This window comes from Triturus cristatus, chromosome 7 (assembly GCF_964204655.1).
Source record: "Triturus cristatus chromosome 7, aTriCri1.1, whole genome shotgun sequence".
Taxonomy (NCBI): Eukaryota; Metazoa; Chordata; class Amphibia; order Caudata; family Salamandridae; genus Triturus; species Triturus cristatus.
In genome coordinates this window covers 309,462,262-309,484,216 of record NC_140590.1, presented here as the reverse complement: position 1 = coordinate 309,484,216, position 21,955 = coordinate 309,462,262, and the positions used below count along the sequence as shown (strand labels likewise).

General features: G+C 46.2%; 1 protein-coding gene and 2 non-coding genes across 5 annotated transcripts; all 3 read left to right on the top strand.

Annotated features, from left to right (window-relative positions):
* Positions 1–207: 207 nt before the first annotated feature.
* RPS9 (ribosomal protein S9) lies at positions 208–16,048 on the top strand. 3 transcript variants are annotated; one of them, XM_085616359.1, is made up of 5 exons: positions 208–287; positions 2,555–2,665; positions 2,835–2,957; positions 8,089–8,275; positions 15,803–16,048. In XM_085616359.1, exons 2-5 carry the CDS (start codon positions 2,569–2,571, stop codon positions 15,978–15,980), a joined length of 585 nt encoding a protein of 194 aa, XP_085472485.1. In that variant the 5' UTR covers positions 208–287; positions 2,555–2,568; the 3' UTR covers positions 15,981–16,048. The 3 variants fall into 3 exon arrangements, with proteins under 3 accessions (XP_085472485.1, XP_085472486.1, XP_085472487.1); XM_085616360.1 differs by lacking the exon at positions 208–287 and adding an exon at positions 1,073–1,861; XM_085616361.1 differs by lacking the exon at positions 208–287 and adding an exon at positions 2,084–2,374.
* On the top strand, positions 1,292–1,411 carry LOC146809532 (small nucleolar RNA SNORA54). The gene has a single exon (XR_014967101.1). It is a non-coding gene; the product is annotated as a small nucleolar RNA SNORA54 (small nucleolar RNA).
* A 912-nt stretch (positions 16,049–16,960) lies between the features above and the next one.
* On the top strand, positions 16,961–17,095 carry LOC146809530 (small nucleolar RNA SNORA84). The gene has a single exon (XR_014967165.1). It is a non-coding gene; the product is annotated as a small nucleolar RNA SNORA84 (small nucleolar RNA).
* The last annotated feature ends 4,860 nt before the right edge of the window (positions 17,096–21,955 follow it).

Here is a 21,955-nt window from a genome sequence, read left to right as displayed (position 1 = left end):
ACTGCTAATCGTTTAACTGAGGTTATTTGTTGATATCCACGAAAAACAAACGGGCTGCATTGAGCAATTTAGTCCGAGATAGAATTTGAGAAAATTGGCGTATTTGTGACCCCGGAAGTGATCCTTCATAGTCCCGGTGCAAGAAATGTTGTTGTTCTATTGGCCATGGTTTTTTGCTTCTCGGATTTTAATTGGTTGCAACGCAGAACATTCAGAGACGCACACAAGAGGCTATAAAAAGCCCTCTCTGACGCATGATTGTCTTTTTCCTCGCTGCGGCCTGCGAGGTAAGAGGGTTTTGGAAGGGTGAGCGTAGCTCGTAGTGGCCAGGTCTCTAAGCTATTTGGTCATATTTACAGATGTATTTTTTGTTCCCTATGTGAAGTTATGTTTTAGCAGTCAACATTCTCCCGCACCCTAATGTTTTTTAAGCAGGCGTGTTTGGCCGCACCACAGCTCTTAGACGCCTCGTTGTGATCTGGCCTGTTGGTCCGTGCAGTAAATCCTGTTACTGCATATGTCGCAGTTATAGGTTTTGTCATGACTTTCGGCACTAGAAACCTTACCTACAAATGCCATTCGGAAATAAAATACCTTATTTTTACTTGCATATGCGATTCTGGTATTCCCAAAACCTTCATGTTCGTCCTAAAAGTCATTCTTGAGTGGTAGTTATCGCACCCAATAAAATTCGGTGAAGTTGGATTTTTCCGATGGGATGGATAGCTCCCCATTTAGGGAACTCGTAGGTGCGCTTTGCCTCCCACGTCTTTAATCGTTATGTTTTCCTGTGTACGTCCTTGGTGACAGAAAGACAACCTGAAAGTAAGCGACTGGCCCTCCCACGCTGAGGATAGTCCCTATATATCTATCCAAATTAAGATTCGCACTTTTTAAAGCGAATTAAGTGGTATTTTCAAATGTGTAAGACTTTATTGTAACTTTTCGCGGAAACATGGGTGCGTATTTATCTTTATATATGTGCGATGATTTAACTGTTACACGTGGCATGCCTATTAGTGTTACCACACCGGATAAGTTTACGTAAGTGTTTTGTCCAGTACTTGAACATGGAAAGTCGATAAATCGCCACCTGATAGGCGATATCAATTTCGCTTTTACCATAATTTGGATGCAAATTATGGCAGTTGTATCCCAATACCCATATTGTAAAAAGTGAAAATAGGAAAAAAGTTTTTTACATTTATTTTTCGGGTGTGACATTGATTCATTCTCGTCTGGCTGTGTTGATGCTGTTAAGTTGTTCTGCGGTTGTCAAATGCATACATTTATGCACTGTTCGTAACCTGCTGTCATTTTACTGGGCAGTTGGGTTCCATTCCAGTGCTAGATAAAACCCAAATATAACGTGACATACAGTACTTGTTTGTCCATTTAATTTGGAACATTAATATTTTTGCCTCCGTCCTTTTGACATAGATGTCGGGTTCATTTTATCGAGTCTCATACTAATTCCCCCCCCGACATTTTGAAGTTGTTCTATGATCTGTAGATTTCTATAAGAAATTGTTACAATTGGCATTACGTTGCTATGGAAATAAAATGGATTTTCGTAAAGACTACATTTTTTTTTAGTTATGGAAAAGGGTGGTTACTGTGCGAATTGCACTGAGTAAATATACTTTGAATTCAACATTATGTAAGCTTTGTGTTAATGTGTTTCGTACAGGTAGTTAAATTGGCAGAGTAAATTCTAGTTACAGGCTTGCAAAGCCCAAACGGTCGTAGCTCTAAACGGCCGAGCTATTGTATTCTCCAGTACCTGAGATGTATGTACTGCAGGCCCAGCATTGTTCCTGCTGCAAACAAAATGGAAGTAGCGTTGTAATAAGTACATGTGGTAAGAACATTGTCTCATTACGGCAGGTGTGGAAAGATACCGCATATCTAATGCAAAATAATCCTTAAAAATATACTCTTAAAACTGGGCAAAAAATCCGTAGTAAGGAAAGTAACTATTTACAAGCATTGCTTTCAGATCAAATGGCCAATGATAAACAAAACCTTGCGTGAATAAAAAGGTGTAGGATACATTGCTGCCTGCAGCGAACAGTCGCAGCTAGCCGTAGCAAGCTTCAAAAGAGCAGTATTTTTTTATGGCTCCCTCAGCCATTTGTTTTGTCGTAAGCCAGTGCAGTAATTGCAAAATGCTTACATTGCTCCCGTGACACACTGGTTTTCTAATGTTCACAGATTAAAAGTATTAAGGGTAGTTTTCATTTGTTGGTTTGCACCCCATCGTATATCTGAAGTTATGAGCTGAAGTGACCAATTAACATATTGGGCACAATGTGCCCAGCATCTTCTCCCCTCCTTTGATCTCTGATGAAACGTAGGTGGTGCATCCCAAAAGGTAAATTCATATTTTCCAGACGCATTAACTAGATTTTGTAGAGGGTTGTCAGTGAGATATGCATGTTTAAACCTGTGGGCAGCCCTTAACGAATAGACCTTAATCTAGACCAGTATTTTGTGGTGAATAGGTGGCTCATATTTTTTCTGTTGCTAAATGAGTTACCTTTTTCAAAAATAGGCGTTTAAGCCAAGATGCCCGTTGCCAGAAGCTGGGTGTGTCGGAAGACCTATGTGACTCCCCGCCGTCCATTCGAGAAATCTCGCTTGGACCAGGAGTTAAAACTTATTGGTGAGTTGATATTTCTTGGATGCTTTAATGATGGCTTGTTTGCCTTATCAATCCCAGCGAACCAGTAATTGCCAGATGAGCTGTTGTGCTATACATGGACTGCATTTTGATTGGCTGGTATTTTATTTTGCTTTCACATGTAGCATTTTAATCTTTTGTTTTATTACAGGTGAATATGGTCTTCGTAATAAGCGTGAAGTGTGGAGGGTGAAATTCACACTTGCCAAAATCCGCAAAGCAGCCAGAGAGTTGCTGACACTGGACGAAAAGGATGCCAAGCGTCTTTTTGAAGGTATACCGCTTGGAAAATGCAAAAGTTTCATATTTTCTTGCCTCACTAAAATTAGAGAAGCCTCATTGATGATCTTTGCCTGTTGCAATCAGTATAAAATCTGCCTGACAATTATGTAACCAGTGCCTGTAGGGATTAGTTGTCTGTACTAGGTATGCAGTGCACAAAGGGGTTCACTTTCCCAAGCAGTAGGGGGAGTTAATGGACAGCATGATATTAATTTGGAAATCTGAAAAGGAAGCTTGTTTTCCTTCGCATGTCCGCTTATTGACGCACTCAAAGGCTAAATGTAGTTTTGTCTGTCTTCTAGACACTTAGGCCATGCACCCCCAGCTGTTTTTTGATGTCCGCCCCCCACCCACTCCCCCTTCCAGGAATTGCTTCCACTGGTATGCAAGGGTCTGTGATAGTTGAAATTATGGCCAGTCATCATGCGGGTTTAACGTTCAATTAGACTTCTCAATACATTTTATTCACAAAGCAGTCCTTTCGCCTGCTTTTTAATAACCTTTGGCCATGCCCATAAAGCAAGCTTTGGCTCATAGAAAATTGCTGCAGTGATCATTACCATATTGGATTTTCTCTGCACCAGTTTGCCCCTGCTCGCCTGTTACTCGTGGGATAATAGGCCTTAACCAGAAGGATAAGGGCTTATGGGTAGTGGAGAGCAGTTGATACACCCAACTGGCTCATTTGTTAATAGGAAACAATTGGCCATTGACATTTTAGAGGCGTTCGCAAGTCTTAACTATCTCTGCCAGGGCAATCTTGTTAAAACGTTCAGGCTCGAGAGGGTCATGTTAGCTGGGTGGGTTCAATGAAGTGTAGAGTCACTAACTAGTCTTCGGACTTCTGAATGATAAGCTGAGAGATCAGAGTATCATGGCAGCAAGACTAATTATTAAAGGACCATTAAGAAAAGCAACTTGCACTGGAGGAACAAAGATGAGAACGCCTTTTTTTCTCGCACGTAGAGACAGATTCAAGGGGGGTTATGGGAGACTGTTAAAGGTAAGCAGGCTTTCCTAAATCCGATGACCTACTGTCTAATAATCCAGAAATATGGGTGACTCATTCATACAGATCTGCTCATCAACACTTGGCCCTATGGGGGAAGCTTGCTTAGGAGCCGTCACAGTATCCTCTGGAAATCTCCTTTGATAATGCAGAAGACACTCGTGCTATCATGGCCAGCCCAGACAATAAGGCCCTTTGGCTGGATGGGGTGCCCATGGACTTGTGTAAGACTAACAATCCGCTATGGGCCCCTCTTATTACCAGTATTTTAAATGCTGCTGTTACAATTCACGGAAAAGTCAAATTCCCGGTGTTGGAAAACGAGGCAGTATCTGTGAGGCCTGCACAAATAACATGACTACATTTGTCCTTCACTGGGAACCAAACACCCCATTGTAGAGCTTGACTCTCAGAGGGTACCATTGCAGAGAAATCTAAGGCTTACTCAAGGGAGTTGGTGTGAGCTAGTAATTGCGATTTACCAGTACGCAGAAATAACACCCCATAATTGATTGTCCAGTCTGTACTTGGCTTTATCAAAGGAAGAGTACATTTATTAAACACGCACACACTTCTCAAAACTATTCACCACTTTAAGTAATTTCAACAGCTTATGAAGATTTGTAGACATTGCATAACCTTCCCAACCCTCCTGCAAGAGGGGGTTTCTAGTACCACCACTCCCATGTATGCACATCATCTTGCCCGCTAACGTAGTGGGTTGAACATAACCTGGAGTGAGGGCCTTGCTCACTGGCACCATCCCAGTGGCAACTCACCCCCTTTATCTCAACAGACATTTAAAAGGGCAAACCTGCAATGGTGACACATTACCCTGACTGAGCATCTCATACTGAGCATACAGTATACACCTCTACATCTTAGGGGCTAACAGTCTGTGTTGTTCTTCCCCGGACGCAGCAGCAAAATAAATGTTTAGACAGCACTTTAAATGAGGTACTTATCATAACTGATAAGTTATAATGCATTGCAATCACAGCACCTATAATGCATTGCAATCACAGCCCCTAAAAGCCATCAGTTATAATTAAAGGATTAAGTATATACAGCCAGACACCCTAGCAGGCATGTCCAGCAACATAACCCCACTTTGCTTATGACTTCACATTACTCGTGTGATTTACAGTCCCAACAAGAAACCATATCACGTAGATGCACCATTGTGCAAATTCACCTTTCCACCTCTAGGGGGAGTCCCCTCAATGACCCTCCAGGTTTAACCTTTCACTCTGTAGTGAAGTCTCAAGCGTCAACTTTCAGCTGCTGAACTAAAGTTCCAGCGTTAATGAAGCTTTAAAAACAATAGTTAACCATTGAGGGATTCTCTTGTGTCCCTTTAAGTTAATTGTAGATTTATTTTGTACCTCGTGCCTATGCGCAAGGAATGTTTCACCATGTTTGCCTTTAAAAGTAATGTACCATTCTTCAGTCGCTCATCCTGGCAACCGGTATTCTGATCTGTTAGCCAGGGAGAAGGACTGAAGGTGGTGTGCTCTGTCGGTGCCTTTTACATTAATACACACTTGGAATTCAACCTCGCTGTGGACTGAATTACTTCAGATTCCTTCTTGTAAGTCCCCCAGAAACTGAGGAGACTTCATCTTCCTGCTGTGGGAGACTGAGTTGCTCCTGCTGCTCCCCCTGCACTTGTGCAGGCATTTGGCGGTGACCCCCTCCTCCAGTGGCCACCCCAGGCAGAGCACCATCAGCCTTTCCTTGCAGGCCGGTCCAGGACTGCGACATGGGCTGATTCTCTTCAGCCCAATGAATAGAGCAGCGGAGAGCCGTAACGCCCTACTTGCGGCCTCATGCCACATCTTCAGGCTGGTTGGGGCCGGTCACGCCCTGACCCCTCACGCCAGGTGAGAATTGTGGCTTTTCTAGGGCCCCTTGCACTTCATGTCAAAGTGTTGGAGAGCCCCCTGGGGACCCCACTCCCAGTGGCTCCCGCCAGCTCCCCCACCCTCATGTGCGTCAGCGCCTGTTTTGGTCTACCCGCTCCAAATGAGCAGACATGGAGCGGCCTCTTCGGGGGGAGTGCGTGTCACTCCCCCAACACATGGGGACCTGGAGTTAAGGATCCCGGGCTCCCCGACAAGGTTTCTTCGCATCGGGGCCCGGAGTTGGGGATCCCGGGCCCACCCACCTGGGCTGTCTTTACGGGGAGCATGAAGGTGCTCCCTGACTTTGCCCATAGGTTCGGGGCCAGAGTTGGGGTCCTGGACCCCTGATACTACACAGGAAGTGGCGCAATTCAGGATCCTGGGACAGTCTGCGCCAGGTTCCAGCTCCGGTCTTCAGGAGACCACACCCCAGAGAGCTTTTCCTGTGCAAGCTCTTTAAAAAATGTGGAGGGGGCTGGCAAGAATGCTCTTCTTGACCTATCAGGCAGCGACACTTCACCTCTCTGCCCAGGCCTCTGGGATAGCTCAAAATGGCGTCTTCCAGGGGTCTCGTGCCACATGGTCTCTGAAAAGCACCCTCCCTCCCCCGGCTGCCTTCTCTCCAGAGCAGCTTGGTGCCTGCCACCAGGTGAGTGCTGCTGATGGATAACTGTGTAGTTCCACCCACCTTATCTCCCTCTTGGAGAAGAAACCTTAGTCCTTGGCATGCTTGCTGTGAAGGGCCAGGTCTCTGATTCTACAGCTTGGGGAGGAAGGTCATTAATCCAGCCTGGCAGGGTCAGCATCAGCCAGGCTCCAGTTATGAGCGGAGTCAGGAATCGGACATTTCTGGATGACCCATAAGCAGTTCATATATGGTTTTAGACTTGGCCGATTACTTCTTCTCATCTAAGTTACAATGGACTTTAGTGAAGCCTATTCCACCCAGCTCTGCTTAATTCCTGCCACACCATTCAATCTGTACCTGCTCCTAGGCTGTGCACACCAGGAGTCGCCCCTACACGTGTGCACATGCTTGCACACACGTGTCTGCATGTAACCAGCCTGGTGCCCCTTACTCCTATTCCACCCAGCTCTACATAATTCCTGCCACACCATTCAATCTGTACCTGCTCCTAGGCTGTGCACACCAGGAGTCTCCCCTGCACAGCCCCTACACGTGTGCACACATTTACACAAGTGTCTGCATGTAACCAGCCTGGTGCCCCTTACTCCTGCTGCAGCGCAGTGGCCTACTTTCACCAGGGGGACACCAGTTAAATCCACATGCTGTCATCATGAGTTCACTGTGGGTGAGTCCCAACTTATGAGGCTCTCCCACAGTAAAAGCTCCACAATTAAATGTTCAAAAGCGAGTTGGATACTTCCTATAAGCACTGAGTGGGGGGGAGGTACGCAAAGATCAGGGAGTTATTTGTTATGCGTGCTGCAAAAGCCAGAGGCCCTGGGAACTTAAACTGAGGAATCGCTCAAGTCATTAAAACATGTGACAGGCCTGAGCCTTATCGTTCACTTTTGACGAATCCATGAAAAACCTGATAAAATTCCAAATGGGCTCTGTTAGAACCCACCATTTCTGCTTGCCAGTTTGATCCAACCCTCATGCTTCCTTGCCCACGTGATGGTAATACCCCCCCCCCCCGAACGTTGGAGCACTTCTGTTTTGTACAAATTATCCCCTGTTTTGAGGTAGATACTGGTTGTCCATTCTCAGAACTGTTTATGCTAATACAGCCCGGCCTTTTTCCTTCTTCGAATGCCATCTGAGCTGCCAGTTTGTATTGCTGTTGGTACCTTCTTAAAACGTGCTCTATATTGGCTGAATGCAGCAAAATTTTAGCAGAACTTAATTATAACGGTACTAATTTTTGATGTTATAAAATATTTTGCATTTTGATGCCGTCACCATACATTTGTATTTTTTAATCCAATAGATTTAAAAACATTTTTAATGTTAATCTTCAATCCAATAGATTTATTAACATTTTTAATGTTAATCATTTTTTGTTCTTAATTTATGAATGCAACATTAAGAGCATTTGTGAAAGCCTGTTTACACGAGTTGGTATATAACAGCCAGATATTGTAGTTGCCAGCTCCTGTCTTGGAGCAATACTCGCCATTTCATTTAATATTTAGAATTTGAGCATGCTTGGAGTCCTCTCCTTATAAGTTTCTTGCACCCACAGGTAACGCCCTGCTGAGAAGGCTGGTGCGTATCGGTGTACTGGATGAAGGCAAGATGAAGTTGGATTACATCCTGGGTCTGAAAATTGAGGATTTCTTGGAACGACGCCTGCAGACGCAAGTCTTCAAGCTTGGCCTTGCAAAGTCAATTCACCATGCTCGTGTACTCATTCGCCAGCGTCACATCCGGTATGTATTAATGATGCAAACACTACCATTTTCCACGCGCACATATATTTCTTTTTGCATGAATGAATTCCCTGGTGTTTGCTTTTCTTCTGAGTATTTAACGCTTTGTAAGCTATTGAATGGCTTTTAATGTCGGTGGCTGTGATGCTGCTCAGTTTTGTGACAGTCTATCTGTCTTGTTCAATTGGTTAAACGAAGACTGTAGAATGCCCTTAACTCGGGCATTCACATGTTTGAACGTTGTTGTGAACTTGTTTAGCTTTTATATGCAGCCAAGCCCCCCTATGTAGTAGGTGTATTTTTTAAAAACAATTCTACCCGCAGCTGGCCTGCAGTGAGGGGGAGGCAACAAACATTTTGTTCGAGGCATATGAGCTGCAGATTGTACACTTAGCATAGGTCGCCATCTGGTGTTGGGCCCGGATGTTTGCAGTTTGTTTTTCTTCTTGGACCGTCTTTGGAAGTCACGAGTTTGGTGACTCCTCCTTCGGTCCGTACTGCGCATGGGCTTCGGCTCCATCCTCAGATTGTTTTTTTCCGCCATCGGGCTCGGATGTGATACTTCGTACTCCGGCTTCGAACTTCTACGGTTCCAGCCTCGACGGAAAATCCTCGATTCTTCGAGTTCCTTCATCATCTTCATCTCTCGAAGCGGCACTTTTTCCATCCCGTACATCGACACCGGCCTTCGGGCCCTCCGCGACTCCGGTCCCGGCCGATGGAAAGGACTCCGTTTAAAAAGTGCCCAAAATGTGGGTCTAAATTTCCCCACACCGACCTCCATCAGGTGTGTAACCTTTGCCTCTCTCCGGAACACGAGGCTCGAGACTGCCCCGCCTGCAAGTCTTTTCGATCGAAGAAAACGATCCGAGATCGAAGGGCTCGACGCACCATGGCGCACTCATCCTCGACAGTTCCACCGGACATCTTCGGAGACGACGCCGAAGCTTCGGGGCAGACACACACCGAACTGGGAGAAGACATCGTCAGCGCTTCCGAGGCCGACGACTCCGACCTGGAGGACGTAACACCAGGACAGCGGGCCGTGAGTACAATGCCCCCTCCCAGCCCCGCACCGAAAACCAAAGAGACTCCGGTTACTCCCTCGCCTGCCGGCCTGGGCAAAACCAAAACCAAAGCCTCGATCACCCCACCTTCGGGCCCGGTGTCGAAGCACTCAAAGTCTCACGGCAGCTCGGGATCGAGCCAGCCGACGCCCGGTGCCGATAAACACCACTCGGCACCGAAGCCTGCAAAATCCAGCTCGACTCCGAAACCACCGGTGCCGAAGCCTGGACACTCGGCGCCGACCAAACACAAACAGAAATCGGTCGGCACCGACGCTCCGGCGCCGAAACAGCATTCGACGCCGAAACACACGGAGACCTCCAAAAAGCAGGGCGTACACAGAACATCGAAACCTCCGGTTCCGAAATCGCCGGTGCCGACAGACGACTCGGCGCCATTGGCTCTGTTTACACCAGACCCTTTACAAAAGACTTTGTCCAGAGATCCAAAGACTGGCCTTTTGACTGTGATTACTAAGAAGCGTCGCCTTGAGGCTCCGGCTCCTCCTCCTCCACCCAAAAAGAGGGACTCAGCTACTTCTCCCCTTAGAGTACCCTCCCCACTGCCACCCCCCCTCCCACCACCACCCCCTCCACCTTTACCTCACTACGATCCGGCCCCATCCCCAGACCCGGATGACGGGGACCCGGACAATGACCCAGGGGACGCCCCAATGGATCCCACTCCACCAGGGACCCCAGATCCATGGGAGGATTATAATAACCCTGATGTACCCAATGTACCTCAAGACGACCTATACCCATCAAGGCCGTCTCCTCCAGAGGACTCTTTAGGGTTTCACCATTTAGTGCAGAGAGCAGCACACTATCATGGGGTGGACATGCACACGGAACCAGTGGAAGAAGACTTCCTACTGGATACATTTGATTTACAAGATCGTTCCACTGCTATTTTACCCATGCTTAAGGGTGTCACCAAGCACGCTACAGAGGTATTCAAAGACCCTGTCAGAGCCAGAGTACTAAACCCTAGAATAGAGAAGAAGTACAAGGCGGCACCCACAGACCCTGCATACATCAAGGGCCCTGCTCCTCTAGATTCCCTAGTTGTCTCCACAGCTAGAAAGAGGGCTAACTCCCAATCCTCAGGAGATGCCCCACCACCAGACAAGGAATCTAAACTTCTGGACGCGTCTGGTAAACGCACCGCCTACCAGGCTGCAAACATGTGGCGCATTGCAAATACACAAGCACTGCTTGCGCGATATGATAGAGCACACTATGATGAATTAGAGGCTCTTATGCAGCACCTTCCAGAGAAATACAAACGCCAAGCTCATGACCTGATACAGGAGGGCAAACTAATCACAAACACCTCCATTAAGTGTGCCCTCGATGCAGCAGACACTGCTTCTAGAGCCATAAACACCAGTGTCCTGCTTCGACGCCATGCCTGGCTCAGGATATCAGGGTTCAAGCCTGAGGTCCAGACATCAATACTTAATCACACCTTTGACCAGCAAACACTCTTTGGCCCAAAGGTAGACGAAGCGCTCGAAAAAATGAAGAAAGATACAGACACAGCGAAGTCTATGGGAGCGCTCCAGACCCAAGCCTCTAAGCGTTCCTTTCCACGCTCGTCCTTTCGTGGCACAGGTAGAGGCTCCTCCACCGATAATGCCTCTACCTCCTACAAATCCCCTCCTCAAAATACCTTTTCAAAGGGCAACCAAAGAGGTGGTTACAGAGGCAACAACAATAAGGGCAGGGGCAAAACCAACAATACCCGTTCTGCCACCCCACCCGCACAATGACTCCCCTTCGCTCCCCCCAGACCATTCCACTCCGGTCGGGGGCAGACTACAAGATTTTATCCACGTATGGGAGTCCATAACATCGGACAAATGGGTGACCCAAATCATTCGGTCAGGGTACTGCCTCGAGCTAACATCTACCCCACCCAATATCCCACCAAGGCACCGTCCAATGTCCCAAGAGCATTCCACACTGCTCAAACAAGAGGTACTCTCGCTCCTCCAGAAACACGCCATAGAGCAGGTACCCGACAATCAACGAAATCTAGGGGTCTACTCCCTATATTTCTTAATCCCAAAGAAAGACGAGACCCTCAGACCCATTCTGGATCTCCGGCCTCTAAATGCCTACATACATTCAGACCACTTTCACATGGTCACCTTACAACAAGTCCTCCCACTCCTCTGCCAGGGAGACTTTCTCACAACACTGGATCTGAAAGACGCGTACTTTCACATTCCAATACACCCCTCTCACAGAAAATACCTCAGGTTCGTGGTGGACGGGCAACATTACCAATTCAAGGTTCTCCCCTTCGGGGTCACCACTGCACCACGGGTGTTTACCAAATGCCTAGCAGTAGTAGCAGCACACCTCAGACGTCAACATGTTCACGTCTTCCCTTACTTAGACGACTGGCTCATAAAAGCCGCGTCCTACCACCAATGCGTGCAACATACAAACAGCACCATCCAACTGCTTCATCAGCTAGGCTTCACGGTGAACTACCAAAAGTCCCACCTCATACCATCTCACACAAAGCAATATCTCGGGGCCACCATAGACACCTCAAAAGGTATTGCCTATCCAAACTCAGCCAGAATCACAAGCATTCTAGCCTTACGCAAAATATTCCTTCCTCAACACTCTCTACCAGCAAGAGTGTTTATGAAGCTCATAGGGATGATGGCGTCTTGCATTCTCATAGTGCCCCATGCAAGACTCCACATGCGTCCACTTCAGGAGTGCCTAGCACAACAGTGGAACCAGGCCCAGGGTCAGCTGACGGATCTGGTGTTGGTGGACGGCCGCACACATCACTCTCTGCAGTGGTGGAACACCACAAACCTTTCCAAGGGACGGCCGTTCCTGGACCCGGTTCCCCAAGTGACTCTAACAGCGGACGCATCGCTCTCCGGCTGGGGAGCGCACCTCTTACACCTCACAATGCAAGGTCTATGGACGCCACAGCAAAAAACGCTCCACATCAACCATCTGGAGCTTTTGGCGATCTTTCTAGCCCTAAAATCTTTCCAAAAGCAGATTTCAGGCAAAGCAGTCCTCATTCGCACAGACAATATGACTGCGATGTATTATATACAAAAACAGGGGGGGACACACTCTCCCCAGCTCTCCCGCTTAGCCCAGAGCATATGGAGATGGGCAATTCCCCAAAACATCTTTCTCCTGGCACAACATGTTCCAGGCGTACAAAACACCATGGCAGATCTGCTCAGCAGACAAACACAACAACTACACGAATGGGAACTGCATCCACAAGTTCTTCACCCATTCTTCCAACAGTGGGGGCATCCTCAGATAGACCTCTTCGCCACCCACGAAAACAAAAAATGCCCAAGCTTCGCCGCCAGATACCCACACCCATTGTCCAAGGGCAATGCGATATGGATGAACTGGTCAGGCAGATTTGCATACGCCTTTCCACCTCTCCCACTAATTCCATTAGTGGTCAGGAAGCTACAACAGCACTCCCTCACACTCATTCTGGTAGCTCCGACGTGGGCCAGGCAGCCGTGGTACACCACGCTACTACAACTGTCAGTGGTACCACATCAAAAACTGCATCTATCCCCATGCCTCCTAACCCAGAACCATGGAGAAATCAGGCACCCGGACCCAGCTCAGCTCAACCTGGCGATCTGGCTCCTGAAATCCTAGAATTCGGATACCTTAACCTTCCCCCTGATTGCATGAACATCATCATGGAAGCCAGACGTCCTACCACTAGAGCATGCTATGCCGCAAAGTGGAAAAGATTTGTAATGTACTGCCGTAACAATACAATCAACCCTCTAGATGCATCCATACAACACATCATATGCTATCTGCTCCATCTTCACAGGTGTAACCTGGCGTATTCATCCATACGCCTACACCTAGCAGCGATCGCTGCCTATCTACAAAACAGACAGCATTTGTCACTCTTCAGAGTGCCCGCTATTAAAGCCTTCATGGAAGGCCTTAAACGAGTAATTCCTCCCAGGGCACCACCCTCCCCTGTATGGAATCTAAATTTGGTCCTTACACGACTAATGGGTCCGCCCTTCGAACCAATGCACAAATGTGAGCTACAATTTCTCACCTGGAAAACAGCTTTCCTTGTAGCTATCACTTCCCTTAGAAGGGTTGGTGAAATACAAGCGTTCACCATACAGGAACCTTACATACAAATGCATCACAGCAAGGTCATACTTCGAACTAATCCGAAGTTCCTGCCCAAAGTCATTACCCCCTTCCACCTCAATCAATCAGTGGAATTACCTGTCTTCTTTTCGCAACCCCAATCTGTTGCGGAAAGGGCCTTACACACACTAGATGTGAAAAGAGCGTTGCTATATTACATACAAAGAACGCAACCCTTCAGGAAGACCAAACAGTTGTTCGTTTCCTTTTCTCCACCACATAAAGGCAACCCCATCTCAAAATCAGGGATAGCTAGGTGGATTGTAAAATGCATACAAATTTGCTATCAGAAGGCAAAGAGAACATTATCTGTTCCCCCTAAAGCCCACTCTACAAGAAAGTTAGGGGCTTCTATGGCCTTTCTAGGGAATATACCCTTAGAAGACATATGCAAGGCAGCCACATGGTCTACACCGCACACATTCACAAAACACTACTGTGTAGATGTGCATTCCCAGCAGCAAGCTAGGGTGGGCCAGGCTGTACTAAAAACACTCTTTCAAACAGCTGCAACGGATACCGGTGGTCGCCGCTAAGGTTGGGTACTGCTATATAATCTATGCTAAGTGTACAATCTGCAGCTCATATGCCTCGAACGGAATATGCTACTTACCAGTATGCATCTGTTCTTGGCATGTAGAGCTGCAGAGTTGTACACGCCCACCCGCCTCCCCGGCTACCTGTATCCGTTCCAGTCCATCTTATTTAGATACAACACACATGGGTTTCTCACTGTTATTACTACGCTCCATCATTTCCCTGTTGGCGAAAAACAATCTGAGGATGGAGCCGAAGCCCATGCGCAGTACGGACCGAAGGAGGAGTCACCAAACTCGTGACTTCCAAAGACGGTCCAAGAAGAAAAACAAACTGCAAACATCCGGGCCCAACACCAGATGGCGACCTATGCTAAGTGTACAACTCTGCAGCTCTACATGCCAAGAACAGATGCATACTGGTAAGTAGCATATTCCTTTTTTTTCTTCCTGGGGCTTTGGGATTGTTCTCAAACTTGTCCTGTACTGCATAGTCAACTAGTGTGGTGATTTGAGCCACATTTGCCCAGTTTATGGTGTTCTCCCTTGTTCAGACCTAAAGCTTTGCATTGTGCATTTTACATAGCACATGGAAGTGAGATCACCTGTCACGTTCTGGAGCGGGTCTGTTATACAGCAGTGATGCATTGTGCTTCCGGTGATGCTGATTGGAGCTTCTAGCAGATAAACTCGCTGAATGCGCTAGGAAATGTGGCGCTTAGATTCTGCAAGGTCACTTCGGCGCTGGCCGTACACCTTGTGAAGAGTAATCTGTGCGCTCCTCTTCGGATCACAACGCCTTGGGGACTCTACATGCAGTACAGGTAACCAGATGCCACCTAAGCTGTGAGGGGCAGCAGACGTTAAGACTAAACGCAACTGCCCATGATATGGAAGGTTATTTAACGTTAAACAGATTGTGGACAATGGGCATTCATAAAGCACCTTCTCTAGTGTATTGTAAATTGCATTAATTATAGGATTTTAATGTGGTGAGTGAGGGTGAGTCACCGTAGAATTGAGGCACGAAAAAAACATGGACACGGAATGTCATAACAATTTCGAGTTTAAGGGGCCGAAGGGTTGATGTGAACTGGCAATTTGACTAGATTTGTTTAGTGAAGTGATTTTTGCTGGGCAGGTGGAAGAGAGGTAGCAAGGCGCAAAGCCTCAGTTTACAAATGTAAACCAAGAAGCGAGTGATGGAGGAGAAACTAAAGGGTAGATAGGAGTCAATGCATGCACTGGGAATTATTAGGTGGTGTGTAATGCCACATGTTCTGCTGCCTCAAACCATAGCCATCCAAAAAATGCATCTCCTGAGCTTGAGTGTCCATTCCCTGGCTGCTACCTGGGCACCACACCTCATGGCAGCAAGATGATGAACTGCTTGCTACTACGGTAATTGAAATGCCCATAATCTTAGATTAGCCTTTGATGTCCACTTTCCCATGTGGACTTGGGAGGTGTTTGGTACAGTAGAACTGTACATATTTCACTGAGCTGATTATATGCTGATGTCTTTAGCAAGATGACCTGGTGCGCAGAGCTGTTTACTATAGAATGGTTGTAAGGGTCGTTACTTGGACATCTCATGAACCCATGGAGATTTTTGTTGGTCTTCCCTGCGTTCCTTAAAGTTTAGTTCTATTGGACAAAGTGGGTGCTTGAGCAGGGGCACCCTGAATGCTTATTTCTGATGCAAACCTTCTGTCTCCCTGCAGTGTCCGTAAACAGGTAGTGAACATCCCATCATTCATCGTGCGCCTGGACTCCCAGAAGCACATTGACTTCTCTCTGCGCTCACCATATGGAGGTGGTCGCCCTGGCCGTGTCAAGCGAAAGAATGCCAAGAAGGGACAAGGTGGTGGTGGCGGTGCAGATGAAGAGGAGGAAGATTAAACCATCTACTCCCTCTACTTAGAGGGCATTCAGGAGTGTACAGAAATAAAACTGGTTTTGGAGTATTACACTTGTATAATTTTTTGATTTGCAAAAAACAATGGTTGGTTTGAACTCTTATCAACTGTCGATGCTTGTTTTGGTTTTCAGAACACTTTTTTTAGGTGACAGCTGACTAACCCTCCCAAATAAAAATAAACTTGGGAAGAAAAGCAAAACCTTTTTTGCTTCTAAAAGTTCACATTGCCATGGTAGTCCTTGGCACTGTAGGAACCTCATGCCTAGCTCGCAGTAAAGTTGTTCAATGACTGAAGGCTGACCTACTGCCCCATACTGTAAGGGGCAGTAGAAAATGTGAATTACAGCAGCATACCTTAGTCAAGAGGGCTAGTGACTGTCCCTATAAGCAAGTATATTACATAACATTTCAGTAAAATCAAGATCTTTTAACACGACATTCGATGGCTTGTCTTTTCTGAACTATTAGTTAAGTGTATTTTATAGTGGACATTTGTGGTTTAGCATGTGGGTGCTTTTGTACCGTTTTAGTCTTGGCCTCCAGACATTTAAAAAAATGTATTGTGCCACAGCTTACCTTTTGAACTTACTACCTAGAAATTTGGCCCGTTTGCTTACGGATGGCAAGGTTCAAATCGGGTGTTTGTCCCCTTTTGGATTGCTACGCCGCCTTTCGACTGCTATTCACTTGCTGCGCTGCCTTGATGCCAGTGTCCTTACTGTAGGTGATGTACAAAGGGTGCGGATGCTCATGCTGTGCACCCAAAGATTCTAGCTTTTATCTGGCTTTTGCTTTTCGTGATGTACGTTAACCTTTCCCCCAACTGTGCCCTTTCACTCTGGCACTTTATGCTGGTCAGTCCCCTTCAGTATGTGCGTTTTTTACTGTCTTGTTTAAAGACCTTCTGGTTTTTATTACAGATACACATCATTTCAATTAACTATGGTATTGGTAACTTCGTGCCCAGTGGTTTCTGAAGACTGTTTATTTGTGCAGCACTTCAGGTTTTAAAAATGGGCCAACAGTAATACTGTGATTTTATGCATGGTGTCTGTCATTATTCTACAGCCTCCATAGCCCGGTCACAGTTACACGCCTCATGAACTCTTTCTTAATTGCTGCTATTGTACTCCTCATGGTTGACGTAGCTTGGCAAATTCTCACTGGTGTAGGGGTACAAACTGACACGCCAGTAGGTTTTGATTTGCCTGTCCTTCAATGAAGCCTCCTGTAGCTAGTAAGCCATGTCGCGATTAGTTATTCTTTCTGAGCTTATAGGAAATTGTGCCTCATCCGTTGGTGGCTACCTGCCTCAGTGCTGAGCCTTGGACATGGACTATGACCTGCCATGATTACTTTCCTTAGGCGCGATTTCAAATGTTTTACGTTGAATCCTTTATCCATTTCTCCCAGAGATGGTCACTCCAAGGTTCCACTGCCACTCTGTTAGGCTAGAATTGATCTAGAGTGCTAGTTCATGCAAACCTGAAACCAGTTTTTGCCCAGTTTCATTAAGTATTTGAAAGGTTTTATATAACACTGGCTAGACCCGGGGGTATCGGAGCGCTTTACATGTGCGAAAAACAAGATGACAGGAGTTGCTCAAAAAAGCAGGGTATGAAACAAATAAATAAAAAAACATTCAATTGAGGTCTGAAACAGTCCTAGCAAGAGCAAATACAGTTGCATACATTTTTACATAGGATGTGGAGATAGAAGGGGGGTGGAAGAGGTGAAAAGGAGGGAGTGTAGTAAAGGATAGGATCATCTGAGGCTAGAGGTAAGATTTAGGAACCCCAGTATTTGCAGAGGAAGTGTAGTGTAAGGTCTTTTTTAAAGGCAATGTAGGAGGGGTTGCAGCGCAATTCCTTTAGTAGGGCATTCCAGACGATGGGCGCATTTCCAGAGGAGCGAGACTGGTTTTCGACTGGTTTTCTTTTTGAGTGGGGGGAGGGGGGGATGAGGAGGAAAGTTAGTGCTCCTCATCGTTCTGGAGCTGCCTGCTCTGAACTTTGTGGTACAGCGGGGCATTCTGGTGTAAGGCTTTGTGTGATGCATGTGGTCTTGTAGGAGGATCTACCATCAATGGGCAGCCAGTTGAGAGCCTTCAGGGCTGGGGAGATGTGATCAAAACGTTTGTAGCCAGTGATGAGCCTGGCTGCTAGGTGGAACAGATCTGAGTGGGGCTAGGTGGACTTAAAGGGTTCCTGTGAGGATTGCATTCCCCTAGTCTTTTTTTGATTACCAGGGATTGGATGATCCATTTGGAGTCTTCCGGTGGGATGAAGTGTTTGATTTTCTTCAGGTGACAGTGAAGAGAGCTCCTTAAGCATTTTTTTATGCGCTCGCTAAGGGTTAGATTTTTTTTTATGCGCTCGCTAAGGGTTAGATTTTTGTTACAGTAAAACCAAGAGATTTCACGCAGTTGGACAAAGAGCGAGCAGTCTAGTGCATTGAGGTCGAAGATCCAGTTTTGGATGGGGTGTCTGTTGTTTTTTTTGGGTAGAAAAGGATGATTTCAGTTTTATTGGGATTGAGTGAGATGGTTGGAGTGGAACCAGTGTTGGGATCTTGTTGAGGGTATGGTTAGGATGAAGCACATCGGTGTGGGACCTATTCTTATAGTACAGTTGTCGCCGGCATAGGTGGTAGTTGATTCCTGCTTGTTTCAGGATGAGGGTAAGAGGTTCCATAAAGAGGTTAAAGAGTGAGGGGTAGAATGGAAAATTGGACGCCTAGGGAAACCGGAGAGGGGTTGGATAGACAGTCCATTTTGACTTGTGTTGGAGAAATGAGGTGAACCATTTAAGGACCTGACCGTTCAGGCCAAAGCGGGACTTGAGAGAGTTAAGAAGGGAGTTGTGGTTGACTATCAAAGGCAGCCAAGAGTTCAAGGAGAATGAGTAGGCAGGAATCACTGTTGTCATGGGAAATGTGATTGTTTATATTTAGCATGGTGGTTTCAGTGCTGCAGCCTTTTCTGAAGCCGGATTGCAAGGGGTCAAGAAGGTTTAAGTTAAATAGTTAAAGCAGAGCACATTGCTCCAGGGCTTTGGAAGGGGGGAGGTGTGAGATGGGGCGTAGGTTGTTCAGGGCATCTGAGTCTGAGGTGGGGTTTTTAGGGATAGGTGTGATTTGACCAAGTTGAAGTGAGTCCGGGACACAACCTGTGGCGAAGGTGTTGATGGTCCAGTAAGGGTCAATGATGTGGTTGAGATTCTGGATAAGACTGGAGGGGTTAGGTCTTTGGTGTGTGTGAGGACGGTTTAAGTTTGGTTAGTCTAAAGACTTAAAGCTCAGTCACGAGGTGGAATTTAGACCAAGATGCCTTTTTTGTTTTTTAGTTGCAGGGGGGGGGGGGGGGGGGAGAGGGAGGCTGGGATCTGGAGGGGTAGTAGAGGAGTGGTGGATGGGTAAGGAGACAGTCAATACGGGGGATCGTTGAGTGTATTGTCAGCGACTAGGGGGAATTGGGTGTGATCTCAGATATAAAGGAGTGCTCTATTTTTTGCAAATTTATCCGAGAAGTTTGCAATTTCCGCATCTATTTGTTGAGGAAGTAAGTTTGGTGGGGGCTGTGGATGTTTGGTTGCCAATAATGTTAAATAGTTCTCTGGGTCTGGTTTTTTTGCCCGTTCGAGTTGTATTCGGAAAAAGGATGCCTTTTCTTTGAAGATGATTTTTTTTATAGGATGATCTAGTGGCTCTGAGACGGGCAAGGTGGGCGGCGGAGGGGTGTTGTCTCCAAGATCTTTCAGTCAAAGAGATCGCCTTTCGTCATTGAGATCAGAGTTAAACCAAGTTTTCGATGGAATGGTTCTTTTCTTTTTTTTGTTTTGTTTGGGAGGGACTAGGTCTATGACCCCACTGGTGGTCTAACAAGTCTAAAAACAATCAGAAGGCAGCATTTAGGACCTAAGCCAATAAAGATGGGTGGAGCATCCATGCTATACTGAATACTGCATGCCTCGCAAAGTGAGCAGCGCATGCACTGCTAGGCTTGACCTAAAAAAGGGGGGTGGGGGATTGGCTGGTGGTGTGACTTGAGACCTTTTAGACTAAACTGTAACTCTTCAGTGTATATTTAAGTTCCTGCAGGTTCCGGTCTTAAGGTCCCCTGGTAAGTATTTCTAAGGTTGTGTTTTGTAAGGATGATGGGTCTTCCACCCTACACAGATTGTTTCCCTGTCTTGTAGCCTAAACAGATTTGTTAACTGCGCCGACTATTTTTGTGGCGCAGCGTTTCTGGTTAGGGTCTATTTTCTGGTACAATATTGCTAATTTTTGAGTCTCCTGTTTTCTAGGAGCCATCCATCTGAATGTGCCCGGTGGTCTCACTTGGCAGGACACAGATGAGCACCTATAATGGCATAGATGTGCTATCTCAAACGGACTGTGACTGTTTTTTCTGACGAGCAGGAGATCACTACGGTCGTGTAGAGCTTGCTTTTCATTTCGTAGCATGAATTGCAGCAGGTTTCAGAGTGGTTAGTGAGCTGGTGTTAAGTCTCTGCACCCGTTTTTAGTTTTTTGAATGCATGTCCTAAGATTGATCGGACGTTCAAGCATCTTAGTTTTCCCTAGTGAAGAACCCAGTTAGTCCTTCACAAGTTCATGGTGGTGCGTTGATGGGCTGTACCTGCTTTGAAGGATCAGTACCACTGACAGTTTGAGCACATTGGGATCTGTTCACCGCGGCGTTTTGGAGTACGATATGAATTCCTTTTTAATGTACTTTGCATGCTTTTCATTTCCAAAAACCTCTAGAATGTCCCTAGACCGTTGAAACAAACGGGAAGGACTGCACTTGTGGCACCTTTACTAATTGGAAGTTATTCATTTTGGGACTAATTCGGAGGCATGCAAGAGTGCTACTTCACACCCTCTTGAAAGCGCATGTGCCTCGCCCCCTATTGTGAATGGAATGATCAGTACCGCATTTGTGGAACAGAATTAGGGAAATTTGCAGAATCCGGCTATCCATGCAGTGCTCGGGGGCGGCAATCTTTTCTTCCCATCCTGCTTAATATTTGCATACATGTCTTTCTGCCTTCGACCCTCCTCCACAACTTTACCTCTGGCTGTGTAATATTGTTAAAGGCCAACACTCTTGTGGGATCAATATCTGATTTTACACACGTCATTGTTTGTGTCAGTTTAAATCCGCATTTGATTCAACCAAACCGGCGAAAGGGGACACATCTGCGTTTGAAGTGGAGTCAAGAAATGGGTGAAAATAGGGCCGAGCTTTTTGAGCAACTGAATCCAGTCAGGTTTTGAGAATATGCATAATACATAAGTTTGAGAGAAGTTTGCATGCAGTGAATTTCAATGCAGATTATTTCCATGTGTATTAGTCGTTCCGAACACCGGACTGATTTTTACTTACTGTATTAGATAAACATTGATTAAAACATGTCCCATTGGTTGTATCTCACTGAATTAACGCCCTTTATGATTTGCTTACTCGTGCAACAGAATTGTTAAGGCTTGTAGTGTAAGAATGCATTAATGGCGACACGTTGATTATGATTTAGAAATCTTTAATTATATGTGGCAAGGCTAGATAAAAATGTAGTTTAACACTCACGTATGTAATTACGATCCGCATTGAAACCATGCAAGCCCAAAAAATTGGTCTTCTTACAGCAAAAGATTTCGAATATTATGGAAGAGTGGGGGGCAAATACTGCTATGCTCGAGTGCCTGTTTAATCTCCTCCTCCGCAGACTTGGAAAGTGCGGTGGCGTTTTAAGTTCCACATCTACCTAAAAGTGGGCCTTTTCAGAAACTTGTCTCCCTAGAGAGGTTGTGTTTTTGCGACACTAAAAAAAATGTTTCCAGTAATTTTTGCAAATGCAGTGACTGTTATAGGCCCAATGTGGTGTAGGGAGAGAAAGCTCTGCCGTTGTGTCTAAGAAAAGCACAATTATACTGCGCAAACATGAGACAGTCC

Bases quoted from the DNA above. Each gene is read 5' to 3' on its own strand.
- RPS9 (XM_085616359.1), top strand. From the start codon at position 2,569: ATGCCCGTTGCCAGAAGCTGGGTGTGTCGGAAGACCTATGTGACTCCC. The intron at 2,958-8,088 runs GTATACCGCTTG...TTGCACCCACAG, and splicing joins TGCCAAGCGTCTTTTTGAAG to GTAACGCCCTGCTGAGAAGG. The intron at 8,276-15,802 runs GTATGTATTAAT...GTCTCCCTGCAG, and splicing joins ATTCGCCAGCGTCACATCCG to TGTCCGTAAACAGGTAGTGA.